Here is a 24,616-nt window from a genome sequence, read left to right as displayed (position 1 = left end):
GAAAACTGTGAAATGATTGAATAGGAAAGGGAAAAGGCTTTAGTATTTTTAAGGGTGAGTATATAAAAAAGAATGGTTCAATCCCTTTGTTTTTGGGGAAAAATGAGCACTACAAAATTTATATATCATGTAGCATAAAAGGCTAATTATTGTATGCATAAAGTACAATGAGAGCAAGAATCTGAATAACAATAGTTTCACAAACTGAAGCCTCATAAGGTTTGTGTTCTTATTGAAAACATTGAGAGTTCAGTTTCCTTTTTTGCCATCCATATGCACAATATTGGAAAAATCTAAACACAGTAGTGGTATTTTCATGTTATTTCTTATTTTAACTTAATTATGGCACAATATAAGGTAGAATATTTCATATTTAAAGGAAACAATCAAATAATTTTTTAAAAACCCTATTTTCTTCTATATAGGTAAACTATGACAAAAATAGCTTTAAAATTTTGTATTCAGGATTATTTCAAATAATTCAATCACACAGAAACCACTAAGGAAAAACAACTTAGGGTTTTGGTGACTGGGTATACACCTTGGTTACCACTTCTTTGCAAAATTTAGAGGTACTAATTCCATGTCATAGGCAGTGACAGCAGAAATGAAACTTTTTAAGTCTCTCTTCCTAAAATGCGATCTCTATCTTATATGAATTGAGGGATACTCAAATATTTATCTTCTAATGGAGGTGTCTGAACCTGTTGGATTTAATTTGGTTAAGCTCACTCTTACTGAGGTGTAGTGACTGCTAAGGAAAATATTTTGTATGTGTGTGTGTGGGGAGACATATCAAAATGAAAAAGCTGCTAGAAAAGCATCTCTTTGTAGGGAAACTGACACATGAGCTACATAAGTGTCAGCTCTAAGAGGAGATAGATGCTAGGGTTGTTTCCCTCCACCAGCTCTGTTAATGTTGCCTAATACCAACTTGGGTTTCCCTAAGAGTGCAGCATGGCTGGGATACCTGGGTGGCTCTGTAGGTAAAGTGTCTGCCTTTGGCTCAGGTTATGATCTCAGAATCCTGAGACAGAGCCCCTGGTCAGGCTCCCTGCTCAGTGGGAAGTGTGCTTCTTCTCCCTCTGCCCTTCTCCCCCTCTGTTCCTATTCTCTCTTGCTCTCTCTCTTTCAAATAAATAAAATATTAAAAAAAAAAAAAAAGAGGAAAAACAGAATGCAGCATGGCCAAATTGGAGCTTTCTTACTCAACCTCCCCTAATGCCTGATTGACAAGAGGATATCAAAGGGCATTCTCTTGCCTCAAAGTGGGAAAAGTGTTAAAATTTGTGCTCCAGAGGGACACCTCGTTGTTTTAGTGGTTAAGAGTCTGCCTTTGGCTCAGGTCGTGATCCTGGGATCCTGGGATCGAGTCCCACATTGGGCTCCTCATAGGAAGCCTGCTTCTCCCTCTGCCTATTTCTCTGCCTCTTATGAATAAATAAATAAATAAATAAATAAATAAATAAATAAATATTTAAAAAATTATGCTCCAGAACTTCTGTTTCTACACTTGAAAATACATTCTTGCTCAACTGTCTTTCTTCTAGGCTTTCCTGATTTCTCAATTACCCTTCTCCTGAAAGCATTCCCCAAATAATATCTGAACCAGAATCCCCACCCTCAGGATCTACTCCTAGAAAATAACTGACTTAAGTAAGCTTTTCTCCCCCGTCTCTCCAAAGTGAGCAGCCTCATTTAACATTATTACATTTAATTTAAGTCCCTCCAGTCAAACAGGCCAGAGACTCCTGGGTTAAAGCTCTTTGGGTTTTCGCACTCATCCTCTTACGTAAGAAATTCTCCAGATTGCTGTCATTTCCTTTAGGGTTGAATAGACACTAGTGCACAAGCTTCAGAGTTATGGCATTTGCTGCATTTCTCTGAGAGAGCATATATTTCAGGAAGGTAACATCAATGCACCAACTCAACTAACTCAATTTATATATACAATTATTCATCTGAAGCTAAAGAAGTCTTTTGGTATAGCTAATGCATCAGAAGATTGAGTGATGACCATCACATTTTTTGTTGTTGTTGTTGAAAGAAACATCTCTTGAGTTAATTTTATGACTGAACAGAATCCGTTATGTGTTAGACATCTCTTTGTCAATAGTGTAAAAAAAGCACTTAACACAATCCAACATCTATTCATGATAAAAACTCTCAGTAAACACTTTCCTCAACTTGATAAATAATACCTGCAAAAAAACCTTCAGCTAACATCAAATATAATGGTAAGAAACTTTAAGCTTCCCACTAAAAGCAGGAACAAGGCAAGGATGTCCTCTCTTACCACTGTTTTTCAACATCGACCTAGAAGTCCTAGCTAATGTAGTAAGAAATGAAAGGAAGAATTTGGAAGGAAGAAATTCAGTGGTATTTGTTTCTAGATAACATGATGCAAAATCCAAAGAATCTACAAAAAAATCTCCTGGAACTAATTGATTACACCAAAATTTCAGGATACAAAGTTAATATAGAAAGTTAATTGCTTTCCTATATGTTAGCAGTTAGCAGGTGGAATTTGAAATTAAAAGCACAGTACTTTGTATATTAGCAGCCAAAAAACCCAAAGTACTTAGGTATAAATCTAAAAAAATTTGGCCAGAACCTATATGAGCAAAACTATAGAACTTTAATAAAAGAAATCAAAGAACTATATAAATGGAAAGATATTCCACATTCATAAATGGAAAGATTTAATATTGTCAATATGTCAGTACTTCCTAACTTGATCTATAAATTCAATGCAATCCCAATCAAAATCTCAGCAAGTTACTTTGAGGATATTTAAAAAAAAATGATTCTAAAGTTTACATGGAGACACAAAAGACCCAGACTATATAGCACAATATCGAAGAACAAAGTTGGAGGACTGACAATGCCCAACTTCAGGACACAGTATAATGATATAGTAATTAAGACCATGTGGTACTGGCAAGAGAATAGACAAATAGATCGATAGAACATTAAAGAGAACCCAGAAATACGTCCACAAAAATATGGCCAACTGATCTTTGACAAAAGAACATACAGTGGAACAAAGATTGTCTTTTTTTTTTTTTTTTTAAAGATTTTATTTATTCATTCATGAGAGACACAGGGAGAGCGAAAGAGGCAGACACACAGGCAGAGGGAGATGCAGGCTCCATGCAGGGAGCCCGACGTGGGACTCGATCCCGGGACTCCAGGATCACGCCCTGGGCCCAAGGCAGGGGCTAAACCGCTGAGCCACCCAGGGATCCCCAAGATTGTCTTTTTAATAAATGTCATTGAAACAACTAGACATTTATGTGCAAAAGAAAAAAAAAGAGAGAGAGAAATTAGACACAGACTTTACACCCTTCACAAAATTAACTCCAAATGGATCACAGACCTAAATGAAAAACATAAAACTATAAAAGTCCTAGAAGATAACAAGGAGAAAACCTAGATGACATTGGTTATACAACATTAAAGACACGATCCAGGACTTTGATAAGCTGGACTTTACTAAAATTAAAACCTCTGGTCTGCAGAAAAAAACTTCAAGAGAATTAGAAGACAAGCTACAGGGGCACCTGGGTGGCTCAGTGATTGAGCATCTGCCTTTGGCTCAGGTCATGATCCCGGGATCCTGCATCTTGGGGATCCCTGTGGGAGCTTGCTTCTCCCTCTGCCTATATCTCTGTCTCTCTTTCTGTGTCTCATGAATAAATAAATAAAATCTTAGAAAAAAAGGAGACAAGCTACAAACTGGAGAAAATATCTGTAGGGGACAAATCTGATAAAGCATTGTTATTCAAAATATACACTGAACTCATAAAACACAACAAAAAGAAAACGACCTGATTAAAAAATGGGTCAAACACCTTAACAGACACTTACCAAAGAAGATATACAGATAGCAAATAAGTATATGAAAATATACTCCACATCATATTCTAGTAGAGAAATATAAATTAAAATAACCATGAGGTACCACAATATACCTATTTGAATGGCCAAAATCCAAAACAGTGACATCATCATATGTTGGAAAAGATGTAGAGCAACAAGAATTCTTGTGCCTTGCTAGTGAGAATGCAAAATGGTACAGCCACTTTGGAAAACATTTTGGAGGTCTCTTACAAAATTAAACATATTCCTACCATAAGATCCATCTATTGATCTCTTGATATTCACCCAAAGGAATTAAAAACTTAGGCTCACATAAAAACATCAAGATGTTCCTCACTAGGTGATTAAACTATGGTATATCCAGACAATGGAATATTACCCGGAACTAAAAAGAAATGAGCTATCTAGTCATGAAATGATACGGAGAAAATTAGGAAGTGGGAGAAGCCAATGTGAAAAGGCTGCATACTATATGATTCCAACTATGTGACAATAGAGACAAAAACAAGATCAGTGATTGCCAGGTATTGAGTAGGGATAAGAGGTGATTAGCTGGGGTGCAGAAAATTTTTATGGCAGTGAAATACTCTGTATGATATTGTAATGAAGAAGGCATAAAAATGTATCTCCATATCCACGTCCATAACCTGTGTAATAAGAGTTGATTTGAAGTGATAATCACATGTTAATGTAGATTTGTCAATTATAACAAATGTAGTTCTGGTAGGGGATGTTGATAACAGAGAAGACTATGCATGTGAGGGCAGGGGATATATGGGAAATCACCATAACTTCTTAATTTTGTCTACTCTAAAAAATAAATTCTATTAAAACCAATAGGAATACAAAATATACAAAAAGAAGGCTTAATCATTTTGGGTTACTGAAGAATTCATTTTTGGGGGGAGGCATAAAGGAACTTATATAAAATATTTAAATGATCATTGAAGGGATCCCTGGGTGGTGCAGCGGTTTGGCGCCTGCCTTTGGCCCAGGGCGCGATCCTGGAGACCCGGGATCGAATCCCACATCGGGCTCCCGGTGCATGGAGCCTGCTTCTCCCTCTGCCTGTGTCTCTGCCTCTCTCTCTCTCTCTGTGACTATCATGAATAAAAAAAAAAAAAAAAAAAAAATGATCATTGAAATAGCATGGCATCAAAAAGAAAGTGGTTATTCCAGAAAGCCAATCTATGTCAAATGCAGCTAATAATTAAAAGAACTGTAGAGTGAAAATTGTTATTAGATTGGCATAGTGGAGATCACTGGGCTTCTTTTTACTATTTGATAGGGTCAAGGATTTGACTGGCCTGGACTCAAGAGATTTCAATAGAAGAAAAAGGAAAACAAGACAATGCGTGTAGAATATTCTTTTTTGATGATTTATTACAACACTGAAGCATAGATAAGAGTATAGTGGTAATTGGAGGAAGATGTTGGGTTAAGAGTATTGTTTGTTCATCAGTTTTGTGTGAAACATATTACAGTGCTTCCCAGTATTGATGTGAATTGCTATTTAGGAAGAAAGGGAAACTTGCAAATGATAATTTTTTTGTATAGGTGTGCTAATGGGATTCAAATGCAGACATGGAGACTGGCCTTGGATGGGACCATTTATAATTCATCTAGTGGAACAGAGGAAAGGATAGAATAAACAAGGTTGATAAATTTGGCACTAGGTAGATGTGGGAAATTTCTTGATTACCTGAATAGCTCAGTAGTGTAAGAAGCAAAATTGTCAACTAATTCAGGGCTGAGAAGATGATTCTGGGAATTAATTTCATAGGAAAGTAGGAAAAATGAATTAATAGGATAAGTATAGGAGTGCCTACTTGAGGGTTATGTTGATTAATACAAGTTGTGTATACGTCTGTGTGTGTGTGTCCCCATCTATATTCACATGCTGCATTGAAAGAGAGAAATGTATAATTCAAGTGTGGCTGTAGTCCAGTTTCAAGAGTTTAATCAAGGGAGAGAGAACAAACTTGAGGATATATGGAAGGGGATAATTAGACATGTGGACAATTGGTTCTAAGATCTATAAGTAGAGAAGTGAGGATGTGAGAGGTTGATGAAAAATGAAAAGGTCAAGTGTTTGAAGGTCATGGAAAAGTCTATTCCAATTTCAGAATCAAGATATTTGAATTATTAAATTATAAAGGTAGAATGTGGCAGTTAGGGGGTTAAGTGAAATTGAGATTCAGGCAGTGGTTCTAATATTGCTAATTAAAAATTCAGGTGTAGCTATTAGAATGCCTGAGGTAAGGTGGAAGAAAAGTTCATTAGAGGAGAGGATGTTAAGAAAGTATGGAGAATAGATGATATATTTATGTTGAATTATAATAAATGATGAAATGTATAACTGGATGTGCACCAAAATCTTCACTGGATGAGCAGAAATACAGAAGAGAGTAGGTGATTGCAATCAGGGAGCAACCAATTTTATTATGTGAAGGCAGAGAGATCAAAGTGCTGGTCATTTTGAGTGTCTAGATGTTAAAGAATTTGGGAAGATTGAGTTGTCTGTGAGAACTCAGATAACCTGAATGTAGGGCATTATGCGTCTAGCTCTCTTTGTTATATTAGTTAGTCATGGTGGTCATGTTCATGTGCATAACATTCCTCTTTATAGTATCCTTTATGAGAGTGACTCTTATGCAGAACATTTAAGTGGAAGTAGGAAAGTAGAAGTCTCTGCAGCAATATAACAAGCTCCCTGGGTCTTACTTCAACTGTGCTATCTTACTGTATGAAGGATGGCAAGAAAGAAAGAGCCTTATAGTTAATGCTAGAACCTGGATGAAAGCAGGGACAACTCATGCCACCCCACCAATTATTTAACAGAGCAAAGCTTAATGACAAATCTTTTTTAAGCCAGTATTATATATGATGTAGTATTGGACATCATGTTATTTTTATTAATATTTGTGTATATTATAATAACCTTGAATACTCACTGGTGTATTATTTCAGGGATATCCCGATGTTATAAACTTGTCCTAATTTAGAGGAATCAAACAATTAAAAATGCAAAGTAAAAAAATTCTAAATTATTGAACATTCATAAATGAAGAATTGAGCTTATCAAATATTTTTCAGTGCCTAGTAAAGTATCTTTTTTTTTTTTTTGTACTAAGTTTTGCTTCTTACTTTTCTCATCTGGACAATCTTTAAAGCAAACATGTAATCTTTTTACTTCTTTGTTTCCAGAGATTCGAAATTATTGTATTATTACTTTAGTGTAAATAATTCAAAGAAGTATTTTATTTATCAAGTAAAAATTCAAACATTTAAAAAAATGCTTGAAAAATTTTAATATTTAGTAAAAGAGAAATATTTGTGGAAGGATGCAAATAGAAGAGCAATAGAAGTTTGACCACATTTACAATTTATCTGAAAGTCACTCAAATTCCTTGTTGTAAAAATAATTGAGTTGGAAATACTACAGCAAACTATTCTTGGTAGAATAAAAACAATTACTACTTTGGCTATGCTAGGGATGTGACAGTTTCATTTATTTTCAAATATAGCTTTTCCATTCCCAGTTCCATTTGGAAACAAGAGTAGGGATGCATGGAAATTTTATAGAGTATGAAATATAACATAAAACAGAACTGTGAGAATATAAGTCTAAATAAAGTTTCAATATAAGTGAAATAGTATTAAAATGATCCTTTATTAAATTAGCTCATAGCTTTTGCTATGTAAATAACATTATAAAACAAGAAGATTTTAACATGGCTGGCAAAAGAGTGCAACAAGGGTCAAGTTAGTGTTAAACAATAGTATAAGAATAATGACTAGACCCATGTTTTCCTGATTCAAATATTTTTTATTGTATATCTTTTCATAAACATTTCAATATTGGGATACAGGAAACAAAACATACTCATTTTATCTTAATTCAACTTAGGGGGTTCACTTCAGCTATTTTGAATATAAGAAAGTTTATTGGTCAAGAAAAGTTTATTTCCAAACAGCATTTTTTTACTTTTTCTTAATATTTCAGTATAAAAATTATGTATAATGATATTACTTTACTAGAATAAAAAAGTACCCCAGAAAATGAAAAGTAATATTTTTGGTTACTGTGTGCATTAGTTTCATAAAGTATAGGGGTAATTCAGTTGTTTTAAAAAAAATCAATTGAGATTTAAAAAAAATATTTTAAATATTTTTAAAAATCCATGTCCTGGAGTTCAGGGACTCAAGAAACTATTAATAAACACATGTGTGCACACACATATACTTCTTGGGTAGGTTTTTATATCTTACAGCACATATTGCTATTGTATTTGTTTAACATTAGGTAGGTTTTATTAGTACAAAACATACCAAATTAAAAATTGGGAAACTTGGGTCTTGTGCTTGCTAGTTTCTTGTTCTTGCTAGTTTAATTCTATCACCTTCAACTTATCATTACCCTCGGAATATTATTTTCTATAGCAAAGATAATAACAATGCCCTCATCACATGCATATTGTGATACCTCAGAGTTTGGGAACGGCCTACAATATAAAAACCAGAGAATATTTTAATAATTATGACAGACAATAGAAGTTCCGAAAATAGGCTTTTGCCTCCTCCTGAACTGCCAGAATTCTTCTAGAAGGCTTTATTAAATGCCAAGGCTTCCAGCATTTAAGTTTTACATAAGCCTTGTGGTGACCACAAAGCAGCAACGTGCAGTAGATACACACAGGGTCTATATGTAGCTGTTGTGGGTTCCCATCCTAACTTAAAGAGAAACTTTCACAATGTCTGGAGTCCTTAATTTCCCACAAATAAATGGAGAAGGATGTCCTCAAAATCCTTGCAGCCGACACCCACTTCAGTAGCACCAGCCTTGAGCCACTAGTATCACTTCCGGGTATGTCACTCCTCAGACCCGCGCAGCCTCCTGTGAACCGTGGCTTCCGGTGGTTCCTTACCTAAGGGCTGACCACTGTCTTCTCGAGGAGCATCTTACGTTGCCCTGCGTGTCACCGCTCTGTGTTACACAGACTCTTCCCCTGCATTACTTGGAGGGAGCCTCCCGGGGCAACAATGGAGCTCGCTCAGGGGCCCGCGGTGGCCGCCTGGGAAGTCGTGCACATGCGCATCACTTTTTCCCATGAGCACCCGCGGGGAGGTGACACGTGGTGTTTCCTTCCCCAGAAATTCTGAGGAGATTGAAAAGGAAAAGCGAGACCCAGCTAAAAGGGCTGTGAGGAAAGAGGAATTTCAGGGTGAATGGAATGCTACAGCGTCTGGATTTATTGCGACTGACCCCGAGGTCGCAGACACCTCCAAAAGTGCACAGGTGCCCCCTGTGCCTCTTCATGGTTCCCTACAGAGGACCGGAGTATATCGCCCCCTGGGGAGGGAGCCGTCGGCAGCCCCACCCATCTGGCCAGAGTGGGTAAGAACCGCCACTGAGCGTGGCTTTAAGCTACTCTTCCACAGATTTGCTTTTAAATATATTTATTAATTAATTAGTTTGCTTATTTGAGAGAGAGCGTGCACGTGTGAATGGGGGAGGGGCAGAGAGAGGGACAGAGAATCTCAAGCAGATTTTCCAGCTGAGTGGGGAGGAGAGGCCCCATCCCAGGACCCTGAGCTCATGACCTAAGGCAAAATCAAGAGTCAGATGCTTAACCAACTGAGCCGCACAGGTACCCACGTCCACATATTTTCAAACAGAAGATGGAAATAAGATTGATAGAAAATAAGTAGTTTCTAAACAAAACAACAAAAACAAAAACAAAAAAAACCCAGAGCTGTTTGTTTGTTAGGTATAGTGCTGTGAGACAATGCCAGCCACGTGGGCTTTCACAGTATGGTGTTTTGGGGTGGCATTCCTCAAATGAGAGTCCTAAAAGTTGGGGCACTAGATATGCAGTTTATTTTTTATTTTTATTTTTTTTAAATGATTTTATTTATTTATTTAAAGATTTTATTTATTTCCTCATGAGAGAGAGAGAGAGAACCAGAGACACACAGGCAGAGGGAGAAGCAGGCTCCATGCAGGGAGCCTGACATGGGACTCGATCCCAGGTCGCCAGGATCACACCCTTGGCTGATGGTGGTGCCAAACCGCTGAGCCACTGGGCTGCCCCTTGATAGGCAGTTTAAATCCTCTGTTCTCCAGGAGGAAACTGGGAATTGGGGCTCCCCTACCGATTTTATGGCACTGTGTCTGAGTGGGGTTTATGGTAAACCTTTTCTACCTGTTGCCACATGGGTATTTTCTCACTTGCCTAACATGAAGGAGTCATTCATCTAGAGCCTGGATTTCTCTCAGAGGGAATTGTTTCCTGTGGAGCTGTATATTTAGTTTGTTCTTGGCAGAAGGGAAGTTCAGGAGCCTTCCATGTCACCCTCTTGGTCTCTCCCTCTTGCTCTTTTTAAAAAATGGGTAATTTATCAAAGCTGGATTTTTTTTCCTCTAGGATTTTGTTTTACTTTTTAAAAGATTTTATTTTTTTAAGTAATGTCTACACCCAATATGGGGCTTGAATTTACAACCCTGAGATTAAGAGTTGCATGCTCTACTAAGTTAGCCAGGCACCCCTTCAATATTTTAGGTGTTGGTTAATTTGTTAAAGTATTATGCTGGCTAATAAAAAGACATCTGAAAAACAGATTTCATTTTTGTATTCCTTTGGATCTCTTAGAATAATATCTGCTTGGAAAAGTAATAATTACTCTACAGGTTGCAGGAATAATAAAAATTTTGTTCAGAGTGTGAACTTATGTTGTCCTAGAACTACAATTACTCTTTAGTGTCACATCCTGTCCTTACTAATTAAAAGATTCCCCAAAAGCTCATAACTTCTTTGCTTACCAATCTCTTGTCTACAAATCAAATTATTTTAGACCACTTTGCTTTTTCATAATTTCCAAGGGTATAAGATCAAAGATGAGAGTATTTGATGCATAAAGGTAGTTATCTTATTAGTTCTAAACTAGAAACGTATCACTTAGAAATTAGTCAGTCAAGTAGCAAGTCATCTGCAAAGTAATGTTGTTTGAGTTCAAATACCTTGCTGATCCCAAGAAGTTGAAGTTTGCACATTTTTCATACTTCTTACAGTTTTTAAAAAATAATATCAATCTAATAGATTATATTAGAAATTGTTGTTTTAAGTTTCCACAAGGGACCATGGAGATGAAGAGATAAGGAAGACTGCTAGTTTGAAATTTTCTCCAAAAAACCTCATATATCCTGAAGTGCACTTATGAGAAAATCCAAACATACATGAAATTCGGTACTATCCTGAAAAGGGAAACAGAACTAGCTACTCTTAAGTCCTAGAGTAATTAAGTAAACTTCCAAGATGTGGCAAGAACACCAAAAATGTTAAAGAAAGAAGAATAGTGAAGACTGGGATTGTTTCCTGGAAATCAAAACAGAATATACGGGATCCCTGGGTGGCGCAGCGGTTTGGCGCCTGCCTTTGGCCCAGGGCGCGATCCTGGAGACCCGGGATTGAATCCCACATCGGGCTCCCGGTGCATGGAGCCTGCTTCTCCCTCTGCCTGTGTCTCTGCCTCTCTCTCTCTCTGTGACTATCATGAATAAATAAATAAAATCTTTAAAAAAAAAAAAAAAAAAAAAAAAAAAACAAAACAGAATATACACACGTGGATTTTAGAGTTAAGAAAACCTGTGCTTGCATATCTTTGATATTAAATATACTCATCTTCATTTTTTGAAACTTTATTTTTTATTAGTGAATTGAGTACAGTAGAAAACAAATCAAAGAATTATTGTTTTAATTTATATTAAACTTTGTTGTTCTCTTACATTATTGAAGCAATCATTATCCTTTAAGATAATTCATTTATAAAACTCTGTTGTTGAAGAATTCTTGACTGAGATAAATACGCTATTTGACCTAATCCTAATAATTTTTAAAGCCTACTGAATGAAAGCATATTGTAAGAATTTTCTCTCTCTCTCTCTTTTTTTTTTTTTTTTTTGTGTGTGAAGTTGTTTACAAGTATTTCACTTAATTGCAAGATTTGGAACTTAACATCATCCATTTAGTACATAAATGGATTGTTTCATCACACATATCATTTATGTTCAAAACATTTACCTGTATATTGATATCTGGCTAAGTATCATGTTCATTTTGCAGAGAAGAACACTATGGCTCTTGAGAGTTCAAACTTAATATCCTGCTTTTCATAAAGTCAAAATTTCACCAAAACATACAGCTCTTCACAAACCATTACCTATTCACATAGCACAGTTGATGCGGGGGGGTTGGGGGGGGAAGGTTGCTGTCAAATCACCTTCACTTATGTGACTTAACTACTTCAGATGTAAAAGAATTTGGGTAAGAAAATAGTTCTTTTTTATTATAAAGCATTTCAAAAACCTTCATTGTTCACAGTGCTTGAGTTTAAATTTGATGTGGACTCTTGACTTTTGTTCACTGAAGCATTTCCTATTAGTATTCTAATTACATCAAACACACATATTGGATCTGTTATTTTGTACTTATTATTTCCATATAGACTATATTGAAAATTAGGCTCTAACTTACATTATCTCAAAAGAGTTCCAGAACATGACATTTAGTACTTTAGAAATCAAAGTTACATTATTTTTTTATGTAGTAACTATAGTGGATATATGTGTGCCTCTTGTCTTTCAAGCCTGAAATTAATTTCCTGAAATGTGCATTTTAGCTATACGATAAGCATGGAGTCCCAAAAAAGAGTTCGTTTCAGTGAAGAATAACTAAGCCATGGGCATTGCTTTCAATTTTTTAATAGAATGCAGATTACCCATTCAAGAGCAAAGCCTTCATTTCACAAATTGAATAGAAAGATGATTGAAATAATAATAGTTGGTTAAAAGTAGGTTATGTTAAACAGTCAAATCTAAGTATCTCTCCAGAGGGCTTGTAGTGTTTTTATTTAATATTGAATAGAAAATATTTTCATTTATTTTAAACATTGAATGTTTTGTTCTCTTTCCTTAAAACTACAATTGTCATGAATAACTCAATATTGTTTTTATTTAAAAATATATTCTGAAGTTTTTATTAATTTTAGATAAGCATATCTTCAATATTCATTGAGATTAAAACCCCTATGAACATATTTATCCTTCTATTTTGTTAGCAACTCAACCTTATAATAAGTGGCATGGTCTAATAATCACTCACTATTGAAGGAAGATAAAAGTAGAGTGAAATATTATAGATGTTAAAAGAAAAAAAAAAAAAACAAAAGGCCAACCTAAAATTCTGTATCTAGTGAAATTATCCTTTAAGAATGAACAAATATTAACAGAAATAAAAATTGAAGAATTTTTTTGCCAGTAGACCTGTCTTGAAGGAAATTTTAAAAGAAGCTCTTCATTGAAAAGGAAAATATGATAATAGTTCAGAAATGTGGGTATATGTAAAGAAAACAGAAGTACTATAGAGGGAATAATTACAGGTAAAATAAAATATTTTCTCCTTTTTAATTCATCCAACAGCTGAGATTTTGTGCAAAATAATAATAGTAACAATGTATTAGGTGGTTATAGCATATAGATAAATAAAGTAAATGACAGTAATGTATGTGAGAGATGGGAGAATTTGCAATCTTCTGTTATAAGGCTTTTTTTCTTTCCTTTTTTTTAAACTTATTTATTTATTTATTTATTTATGAGAGACAGAGAGAGAGAGGCAGAGACACAGGAGGAGGGAGAAGCAGGCTCCATGCCGGGAACCAACCTGGGACCCAATCCCGGGACTCCAGGACCACGCCCTGGGCCAAAGGCAGGCGCCAAACTGCTGAGCCACCCAGGGATCCCCTAAGGCTTTTTTTTTCTAAAAAAAGATTTTATTTATTCATTCATGTAAGACACAGAGAGAGGGACAGAGACATAGGCAGAGGGAGAAGCAGGCTTCATGCAGGAAGTCTGATGTGGGACTTGATCCCAGGACTCCAGGATCTCACCCTGAGCCAAAGGCAAATGCTCAACCACTGAGCCACCCAGGCGTCCCCGTTACAAGGTTTGTGCACTACACACAAAGTGGTACAGTGCTATTGAAGGTAGATTTGCATTAGTTGTAAAGTATATAGCAAACTCTCAGACAACCATTAATAAAAAAAAAATGAGAAGTATGATTACTATGTCAAGAGAATAGAAAATGGAATCATGAAAAGCTACACTTCCAGCTGCTCAGAATTTATTGTTGTTGTCTCTTGTTTGTAGTTTTACCAAGCGAAGAAAGTTTTATTCATTCTTTTCTGTATTATTTGTATTTTTTTTTTCTTATCTTATTTGACTGGCTAGACCCCTCCAGTGCTATGCTGTGTTGAATAGAAATTGTAGAAAGAGGCATCATAGTCTTATTCCCAATACGGAAATAATGTTATTTATGTTCATTGATTTCTGGATTTTAACCTACCAAACTTGCCTTAGATAAACCCCACTTGGTCATGGTGTATAAAAGTTTCTATATATTGCCAGATTCACTTTGTTAATATTTTAAATAATTTTTGTGTGTATGTTCATGATGGATATTCTTGTTTTTCATTTTTTTTAATCTTTGTCTTGCATCCATGTTAAGGTAATAAAAAGAGTTAGAAAGTTAGTGTAGGATTAGGCTATCTGTTCTGTCTTGTTGGATAGAATTATCTGAGTTTATTTTGTGGGAGTATTTTTAATTAATTCAATTTTGTTATTTGTAAATAGTCTATTTACAAGGTTGATCAGTTCTTAATTTGATTTTGGTAATTTCTGTCTTTCTTTTTTTTTAAGATTTTATTTATTTATTCATGAGAGACACAGAGAGAGAGGCAGAGACACAGGCAGAGGGAGAAGCAGGCTCTATGCGAGAGAGCCTGATGTGGGACTTGATCCCTGGTCTCCAGGATCATGCCCTGTGCTGAAGGCAGTGCTAAACTGCTGAGCCACCCAGGCTGCCCGTTTTCTGTCTTTCTAGGAATTGTTGATTTCATCTAATTTGTCTTATTTGTTAGCATAAAGCTCTTTATAATATTTCTTTATAATTATTTAAACATCTTAAGATCTATAGAGGTATTCTCTTTATTTTCTGTGAACAGGATTGTAATGACATTGAATGTTTCCCTTACTCTGCTATTAGAAAAATTCATAATCAGTGCATTATCTGAAAATAAACTAATGTTAATATTATGCACAGAAGTTATCTTCAGGTTGTTCAAGGAAGATTTCTAATTTTTAAATTTTATCTCATTTTTCATACTTTAAGTTATACTGATAACCTATCTATTCATTCAGTTACACTCAACCGTTCATTCTACTATTTAAAAGAAGTTGGGTAAATGATAAAAAAATTAGAAAAAAACATTTCTAAGAACTTTCCACTGGAGAACAAATTCTTACAATTTTTAGCAGCCATCTTGATTTTAATGACAATTCACACTTCATCCCTAATATCCTCCTACTATCCCATGTGTTATATGTAATGTTTAGCATATTACATATTCTGATATGTGATGTAGGATAATGTTTCTCAAACTGCAGATTTTTAGAACCTTGGGGTATGCACAGATTCTGAGTCAGCTTTTATTTAGTAATTTCAGAGGATTCTGATGTAGTGGTCTTGAATATACTTAGTGAGAGAACACTGTACTAAGAGGGCCTTATAACACTGATGTCTATGCAAATCAATATAGACTTCCTTTTTACTGTTGTCTCAAGTAAAAACTATTAACCCATACACAGTCAAGCAAATGTTTGATACATACTATGTGGCATAACATCAAACTCTGGTTGAATTTAATTTTAATTTTTATATTTGTCATATAGGTTACTGTTTTATAATTCTTGAAAATAATATTGAATTTCATAGAAAAATAATGAAGTTTCTAATATAATCTGATCTTTAAAAGAGTATAGTGGTATAGAATAATTTTCAAGATAAAAAGGCATACTTGACATGATATATATTTTTCTTCATGTGTAAATTCTATTGACTGACATACTCTCCTCACAGAACTCAAGGCAGACTTTGTTTCATTCCATCTTTAAGCCATGTTATTGCACACATTTGTATTTGCATCCTAAATTGCCATTTGTGTAGCTTAACATTCAAAATGATGTTTTTGCTTGGTGTATACTTGCAGCTTTGTCTTGGATCAAGAAATAGAAATAAATTTCTCACATTTTTAAATTAAAATTAATTTTAGAAGTAATGATTAAGACTATATGATTCCTATAAAAATGATAATGACTCAACATTTCAAAATTGTGAAATATATGTCAAAACAAAACATTGTTTAAAGAACAAAATGTCCAAACCACTTGAACCCACTGACAGATATGATAGAATAATGTCCCGAAATAAGTCCATGTCCTAATATATTTGTGAATATATTACCTTACATAGTACAAGAGACTTTGCAGATGTGATTAACTTAAGGAGATTATGTGGATGTACCTTATGAAATCACGAGGGTTCATAGATGTGGATGAGACAGAAAGATGAGAGAGACAGGGTAATGTCACCACAAAAGAATGATCAGAGAGATGCCATGTTGCCAACCTTGAAGATAGGTTACAAGTGAAGAATCAAGTAGCTGGAAAAGACAAAAAAACAAAACAAAACAGAAAAAAAAAAAAAAAGGACTTTATTCAAAAGCCTCCAAGGATGAAGGCAGTCTGGTAAACAGCTTGATTTTAACCCAGGAAGACTTGCTTCAGATTTCTGGTCTATAGAACAGTAAGGTAATAAATGTGTATTATATTAAGCAACTAAGTTTGTGGTGACTTTTTATACCAGCAACAGAGACCTAGTATAACATGAGCAAATATTATTAACATGAACCACCAGTGATCTAGACCAAACTTTGTGGAACACTAGAAAGGCTCTAAATTTTAGCAGAAATTAGAACCATTAGAAATGGTCATTTTAGCATGGTCTAATGAAATAGAAGTTGGGCAATTATTAAAATTAAAAAAAATACTTGAGTTCATCACTCAAGTCGATAGATACCATGCTTATATTTACCATCATAATTACTGTAGTATAAGCAAAAGTTAGTTCTACTTACAAGTAGGTTTTAATGTGTCTATTAAACATGATTTTAGGTGATTTTTTAAGTGATTTATTCTAACCAGAATATTCAAAGTTATTTGACTTCAGGTGTAAATATATGTCAACCAAGGAAGTAAACATTTGATTGTGGTGTTTATATTATTAAAGCATTATAAAACTTGTGAGATGTGTTTACTCTTCAAAAAATCTTATTGCTAGATATTACTTTTGATGCTTTCTATGACTAATGTATGAAAGTACTCTTCAGATATTACCTAATTGAATCCTTGCAAAAGCCTTGTGATCTAAATTATATCATCCCATTTTAAATACAGAGAATCTGAGATAAAGTGCTTAACCTACATTTCAAAATTCACTTTTGCTAAGCCTCAGAGTTGTGATCAAGTCTAGATGAATCCTATAATCATGTACTAGATTAATATACTATATGCAAACTCCAGCCTCCTTCTCCATGATGAATCCCTTTAACTTTTTTTTTTTTTTTTTTACTTCCTCCTACACACTTCTTTTGCCTCTACTTTCTACCCCCAGGTGGGGTTAAAAATTATTTTTTGTCTTACTGAATGTAAGTATTTATTAACTTTATGACTTGGTTTTTAGTTAACATCAAATTTTAATTTCCTGAATATCTATGCTTCTACAACATAAAACTAGAGTTGAGCTATGGAGAGGATAAGCATAAAACAAGGTTTAATTATAACTAAAGAAAAATTTAACCTATATTGATGCTACCTTTGTACATTGTTGCTACTCTTTCAATAGAAAAATACCCAGAAAGTCACGTGAGTGTTCTGATTTGATGTGGTATACATCACTGTCATACTATTATTTAAAACCGATAATTTCAGGGGTGCCCGTGTGGTTCAGATGAAGTGTCAGACTCGGTTTAGGCTCAGGTCACGATCTCATGAGCCCTGAGATAGAGCCCTATATATGACTCCATGCTCAGCAGGGAGTCTGCTTGGAGACTCTATCCCTCTACCCCTCCCCTCAACTGGTACACTTGTGTGCTCTGTCACTCAAATAAATAAATAAATCTTATAAATAAATAAATAAATAAATAAATAAATAAATAAATAAAGGTGATAATTTCCCATATCTTCCATTAGGTGGCAGCATAGTGTCACTATTTGAATCTCCGTTTACACTTTTAAATGGACAAAACTAAAAGGTAAAAACACAAAAATATAGAATATTTTAGACATGTTTTTGGAGTGTGTAAACATCTTTCTTCATGAGGAATATGATAACAAGACATCGCATTTATTGCCACTGTAAATTATATTTAACTATAGGAAAGGTGAAATTCAAAACTGTAGTCAGTTATCCTTTAAATTATAACCTTTCCCAGAATTGCTTTCAGTACATAGTAGTTTTCTTTGGGGGAATATTATTACTGTTTAAAAAATTAAAAATAAAAGAAAATATGCCCTAAAGGTCTTTTTGCCTTCATTAGTAGAGACATATTTATTGTATATAATTTTAACAACTGGACATTTGAAGAATTAAAGAATAAAGCATGGTATTAGAACTCTTTCTAGAATGCCTAATTCTGTGCATCATAGGGCAAAGAAAAAAATCCCCATTATCCACCTGGTTATTCTCTGTTTCCTAACTTAATGGCATTTACTGTCCAACTGATTTTATCAATCCAGTGAAGTCAGTTTTTTTCAAACTGGCCATCTCCCTTACTTTAGTCCATGCATCAACTTTTGTTCTGTGTTACCATTTTACCACTTAAATATTTATGGGATCTGTCCAGTCCTCTCAATTCTCTTGTCATTTTCGTGGTCTGAGCTACCATATCACCTAGATAACCTCACCAGCCTCATAATACACCTACCAGGCTCAGAATTTGACTGTTGCTATGTATCATTGTGAGAGAAAGTTCTAAGACACAAATTGCAACATATCATTTCTTATTAATACCCACTTAAAGATTTCTCCTTGTTCCTGGAGTATATTTAACACAACAAATGAAGAGAAACCTGTTGGTGCTTGAGATTAAGTATTGAATAAAAGAGAAAATGTCCCCAAATGTGGAGTTTAAATGTTTCAGGGAGAATAAATAGAAAATTAAAATAACATTAAAATTAGGATTTGATAGTGTTAGAAAAATGTAAGACTTTTAAGAGCATAAAATAGGAGATGGCCACAGAAATTTTCCCTTAGAAATGACATTTATTTTGAGGTAGATATGATCAGGGAGGAAGAAAAGAGAATGAGAAAGTAGAATGTCTGGAGACCATGGTACTATCTGGGGGCTCTCTGTTCTTCCATGCAGCATTAGTGGCACACTAAAGAGATTCTAGGCTGTATTTGAATTTTATAGTCCCTGAATCACTGATGCAAGGGGAAGTCTTTGGTCAGATTTGTATTTCAGAAACTCCAGTTTTATGAGAAGAATAATTTGTGGCTGAGAGAGAGAGGAGAATAAAAGAGAAACAGGGAGGTGAGTGAATAGTGATTCTTAAGTCTTGATTTAATCTCTTTACTCATTATTGGTCTGAACAGATTTTTTGTTTCATCATGATTCAGTGTTAGTAGGTTGTATGTTTCTAGGAATTTTCCCGTTGCTTCTGAGTTACCAATTTGTTGGCATGTAGTTGTTCATAGTAGTCTCCTATGAGCCTTTGTTTTTCTGTGGCATCAGTTGTAATGTCTCCTCTCACGTTTATACTTTTTTATTTGGGTTTTCTCTATCATCATGTAAGAAATGTTAAAAGTCCTGATATTTCTGTTTTAGTCTTTCCATATACAGTGAGGTACATAATCTAGGCTTCACTGATCAAGCATACACACCATAGATTGGAATTAGTATCTAATGATGTGAGAAATCAAGAATTACAATGGGGCAGCAACAGCAATATCCAGTTTCTATAACAACAGCTGTAACTGAGTAACAGCATCAGTGCTGTATGTTTGTGGATTCAGTGATACAATCTGTATTTTCTGTTTCAGTAGAAATGAGAAGGAGAATAATTTAAACCCAAGAGAACACCAGAGTATAACATACAGTGGCAACACCTAACTCATACCTCTTGGACTTTGTATGTGCTCCAGGTGGTTTCCGCCAGGGAGTATCTACATCCCTGATATTGAATGTCCTTTTATCTTGGATTTCAGAAAAGCTTACTTCCTAGATGGTGTTGGCAGCAGGCTGGAAATGCCAAGGGATTATAACGCCCTGGAGCAGCACTCAACCAATGATGCATATCCCATGAGTACAGTAAATAAAATGGGAATGAATATTTGCACTTCTTCCAAGAGCTTTCCAAAAATATTAAGCCTGAATAGCATTGTCTTATAGTTGGCTTAATACTACACTCATTATTGATAGTTATTCTTTCTCTTATCAATATCCTCTACTTCTTTAATAATTTCATTTTACAACTAAATAATTTCACTTGAATTCTGAATTCTGAGTCTGATTTTTGGTTAATGCAAATTGAAACACTGTGTTTATACTTGAGATGCTAAATCAAATGGCGTACCTAAACGAAAAATAGCTACTTTACATAGGCAAGACCAACAAAGACTCAGGTCCCTTAAGAATGAAGATATGGGTTACCTTACAGGGCAGAAAATATTAACAATTAAGTTGCTGGCTGAAGTTACAGAACACGTATTAGTGAATCACAGAAGTTTTGGAAACCAATGATGATGTATCCAGAAGTTAAAAAATGAGTACTCTAGCATCTACGTTATTCCCTTACTTGCTCTGGCATATGCATATGTATACAATGTAAATAATTTCCTTCTTTTATACATTTATTTTTTTCTGTTATTGATAAAGGATGTTTGTTTTTGGCAATATCAAAACATGAATTTTGACATGACAGAGTAAGATTTTAATCCCACTTCCCTTTCCCAGTAACTTCATTAAATTGTTATTTGTTTTCACATTTATGAATATATAATAGGTGGCACAATTAATTCTCAATAGTTACATTTCCTTTTTTCTTTGTGAATTTTTACTTCCAAACTTACTAATGTAGTTTTCCATTTGCTTAATTTATTAGGTAACTGAAATTGTTTTCTTCTAAAATCTCCAAAATAAGGTCAATACATGTAAACATGTTTAAATATCAAATCATCTAGAAATTTCATTTCTTAGAGTTATCTTTCATAGATAAAGTTACTTAAAGTTAGCAAATAAAAATAAAAATAGTTAAACTTGTACTTCAAATAAATAATTTGTTTGTGTAAATATGTCCTATGCATTTGTTGGGGCATTTTTTACTAAAAAAGTAGTTTACCTGAAATTGAAATCTCACTGAAATCCTAGTGTCATTAATCAACCTTACCCCTGTGTGTTTACCTCTCTTGATATGAACTTTTTGTTACTGGTACAGCTCACTTAAGTGTATCTTCCAATTTTGTTTACAGAGAGAGAGAGAGAGAGAGAGAGAATGAGCAGAGGAGAGGCAGAGGGAGAGAGAGTTTAAGTAGGCTCCAAGTAAGCAGACTCCATGCTGAGCTGGGAGCCTGATGTGGTGCTCAAACCCAGGACCCTGAGATCATGACCTGAGTTGAAACCAAGAGTCAGCCACTTAACCAAATGTGCCACCCAAGTGCCCCTTACCATCTTCTTGATAATTATCTTTATCTCCTTCTTTTTCTCCTTTTTTTCCCCCATAAACTCTCTAACTTCTGTATTCAATATTTTCATTTTTCATGATTTATCACATTAATTTCATTGAAACTATCCTCTAGTAGTTTCATGACATGGCAAATGGGAGACATTTTTTGAGAGTGTATATATCCAGTCTGCATTTGATTAATAGTCTGGCCAGATACGGAGTTCTAACTATATGTGTGTACACACACATACACACACACACACATTCCATATTCTATGAAATTGTAATGGTTTCAGTTTTATTAGCTTCTAGTTTGCTATTGAAAATTTCTGTAACATTCTGATACTCATTTGTTGATCATTTTTCCTATTTTTTTCTTTTAAATATTTTAGAAATGTCTCTTTATCCTTAATAATCAGAAATTTTGAGTCAATGTTTTTTTTCTTTTTTTAAAAGGATTTTATTTATTTATTCATGAGAGATAGAGAGAGAGAGAGGCAGAGAAATAGAGAGAGAAGCAGTCTCCATGCAGGAAGCCCGATGTGAGACTTGATCTTGGGTTTCCAGGATCATGCCCTGGGCCGAAAGCAGATGCTCAATCACTGGGCCACCCAGGCATCCCAAGTTTTGATGGGAATGTGCTTTATTCATTGTGTCTGATAGCCTGAAAACTGAAGGGAAATAAAATCCATGTTAATAAATAACCACAATTAAGAGAGAGATTGTATAGTATAATATTTGATGGCATGGAGAAAGAATGGAATTTATTTTAAAATGTCGAATGAAGGGCCCAAAACAAAACAAAACAAAACAAAAACAAAAAAACGTGTGTACCACAATTCTGGACCCATTGTGTAAGGGATGAGAGAAAGAAAAAAAGAAAACCCTGCCACATAATAAAAATTTAGCAGTAGCATTTTCTTTGGGGGAGACTCAGAAATGTTCAGAGAAGAGCTTAATGATTTAGGAATTCTTTGATAATGAATATTGAGTTCTAGATTGTATATTGGAAGAATTTTCAAAGTTAAGGAGCATAAGAAGCAAGGAAGTAAAATCTATTCAGAGAAGTATTAAAAACATTAAAAGGTAATTATGAGGAATAATTGCAAATAGGAGATGTGCTGAGACCTGAAATTTTGATACATTTACATAAACAGGGATAATAAGTATAATGATATTAGTCATAATGTCCTTATGATTTAATAGTGACAACACTTTTATTGTTTTATTTTATATATATTTTTGCTTATGTCAATAAAAATATATGCATTCTAATGGAAAGAAGTAACTTTATTAAATTATATCTCTAAAATATAAAAAATATATAACTTTCCCTTATACATTTCCCCTCAAGATAAAAGTCACACTAGGCACTACTTTATGGAGGTATTGAATTTTAAAAAGTGAGTAAAATAATCTCAGCCTATTTTCAACAGGCTTAGGATTGTGTAAGAAAAAGTTTTAAAGAAAATGCGAAACTTGTCAGTAATAAGTGGTATGTCTTGTTTTATATGGAAGACTGCATCAATTTACTAACATTGAAAATAAAAAAATAAAGCTTCCCAGCTCATGGATATTTTAAAATAGTAGGTCTATGTCTCCAAATATGTATTGAAGATACTTTTCTGCATGCCTTTCCTAAATAGGCTCACTATTCAGAATACTAGTGGTATGAATATCCTAGGTTCCCTCTTTTGTGCTGCAATAAAAGATCACTTTCTAGAAAGTGTATCTGGATCTACATTCCTAGATGTGGTGCTAGGCTAATGGAAGAGCTACTTTAATTTGAAGAACACTGTTTTCTCCTTCTGTAGTTTACCTATGAAAATAGAACAAAATATAAACTCATGATCCCCAAGTGTCTAAATTATCACAAAGATAAAATGATTTAAAAAAAAAAAAAAAAAAAAAAGATAAAATGATTTTGGTAGTTGGATTTTGGCACCCTCTCTCATTGATAAAAGCAGCAGATAGTAGATACAGAAGTTGTGATTTCTCTCGACTGAGGCAAGACTTCTTTAGTGCTTAGTATTAAAGCTGCCAAAGGTTGCTAAAAAAAAAAACAAAAAAAAAACAAAAAACAAAAACAAACAAACAAACAAACAGATATCTAGTTATAAGTCAAATAAAAAAGATTGAATATGTCAGCTTGTGAGTGGAGATTGTCTAGAATATATGGTTTTATCTGGATCAGTTTTTGGTACAGGGAGATTATTTCTACTTACTATCCCAAAAATAAAATTTGCAACATCCCCAGAGGGGACATATTCTGGTAGTACCAATAAATTTCTCTCTTTCACATAAATATTTCCTAAGATTTGTTTCTCATAAAGGTCATTCCTTGTTCCGCATCATTACTATGCTTCTTTGTTGATTACTTCCTGAGGTCTTATATCTGACTTCTTCATGTTTCTAACTATGGCAAAAGAGGCACAGGATCCTCTTTTAAGTTCTTGAATCATTGTAGCTATTAAGCTTTAGTGTTCAACAAAACAGCGCAAGAGACACTCATTCTGCACCTCCCTCTCTTCCAAGCTCTGTCACCATGTTGCAGAAAATCACTAGCCTAACTTCTACTGTGGGTGTACTTGTAACCACACACCCCCTTGTAGAGTCAACTTTCCATTGCACCTAAGGAAATCCTCCTGAGCAGCACCGGGGTGTAGTTTAAAGTGAATGTATTTTAACAAATTGTTTTAAGTTTCTCCAAGAACAAAGAAGTAGGAATTTCCTGTATATATGCATGTTTAAACTGTTCACAAAAATCTACCTTACCAAAGAGAATGCCATGAGCAGAAATTGTAATTTCTACCCTGAAAATAGCAGTTTGATAGCTCCACTGGTCCTTTCTGAGCAGAGTCTCTAATTTGAACTTTTGAGCTTCTTTTCCTGTTTCTTTAAGCTGTGGTTAGGTTTTCTGTTCTCTCTATTTTGCTTATCCTATGTTCTATAATGAAAGTGTTTGTGTTCTTTTTTGTACTTAACTCATAAGAATTTTTATCTTAGCCTTTCTAAATGCAGGGAGAATTTTAATTCAAAGATGGAAGGATTTTTTTTATACTATGTTACTAGCTTTGAATCAGCAAAAGCAATCAATTTAGATATTTAGTAATTCCT

At 34.3% G+C, this 24,616-nt stretch overlaps 1 protein-coding gene and 1 long non-coding RNA gene across 2 annotated transcripts in view; one reads left to right on the top strand and one right to left on the bottom strand.

Moving 5' to 3' along the window:
* LOC140607964 (uncharacterized) overlaps positions 1–8,988 on the bottom strand; it is a 37,364-nt gene extending 28,376 nt beyond the window's left edge. Inside the window, exons 1-2 of the long non-coding RNA XR_012009885.1 lie at positions 8,811–8,988; positions 6,837–6,878 (exon numbers count right to left, since the gene is read on the bottom strand). This is a non-coding gene — a long non-coding RNA (uncharacterized lncRNA). The remainder of the gene's footprint in view (positions 1–6,836; positions 6,879–8,810) is intronic.
* Positions 8,908–24,616, top strand: part of LOC140607963 (small ribosomal subunit protein uS2-like) — a 77,973-nt gene continuing 62,264 nt past the window's right edge. Inside the window, exon 1 of the mRNA XM_072782638.1 lies at positions 8,908–9,280. Coding sequence (XP_072638739.1) covers positions 8,993–9,280 — 288 coding nt within the window. The 5' untranslated portion in view covers positions 8,908–8,992. The remainder of the gene's footprint in view (positions 9,281–24,616) is intronic.

The sequence above is a fragment of the Canis lupus genome, chromosome 17, assembly GCF_048164855.1.
Source record: "Canis lupus baileyi chromosome 17, mCanLup2.hap1, whole genome shotgun sequence".
Classification (NCBI taxonomy): domain Eukaryota; kingdom Metazoa; phylum Chordata; class Mammalia; order Carnivora; family Canidae; genus Canis; species Canis lupus.
Note: the sequence above shows the minus strand (reverse complement) of the source record. Positions and strands in the feature narration are given on the sequence as shown.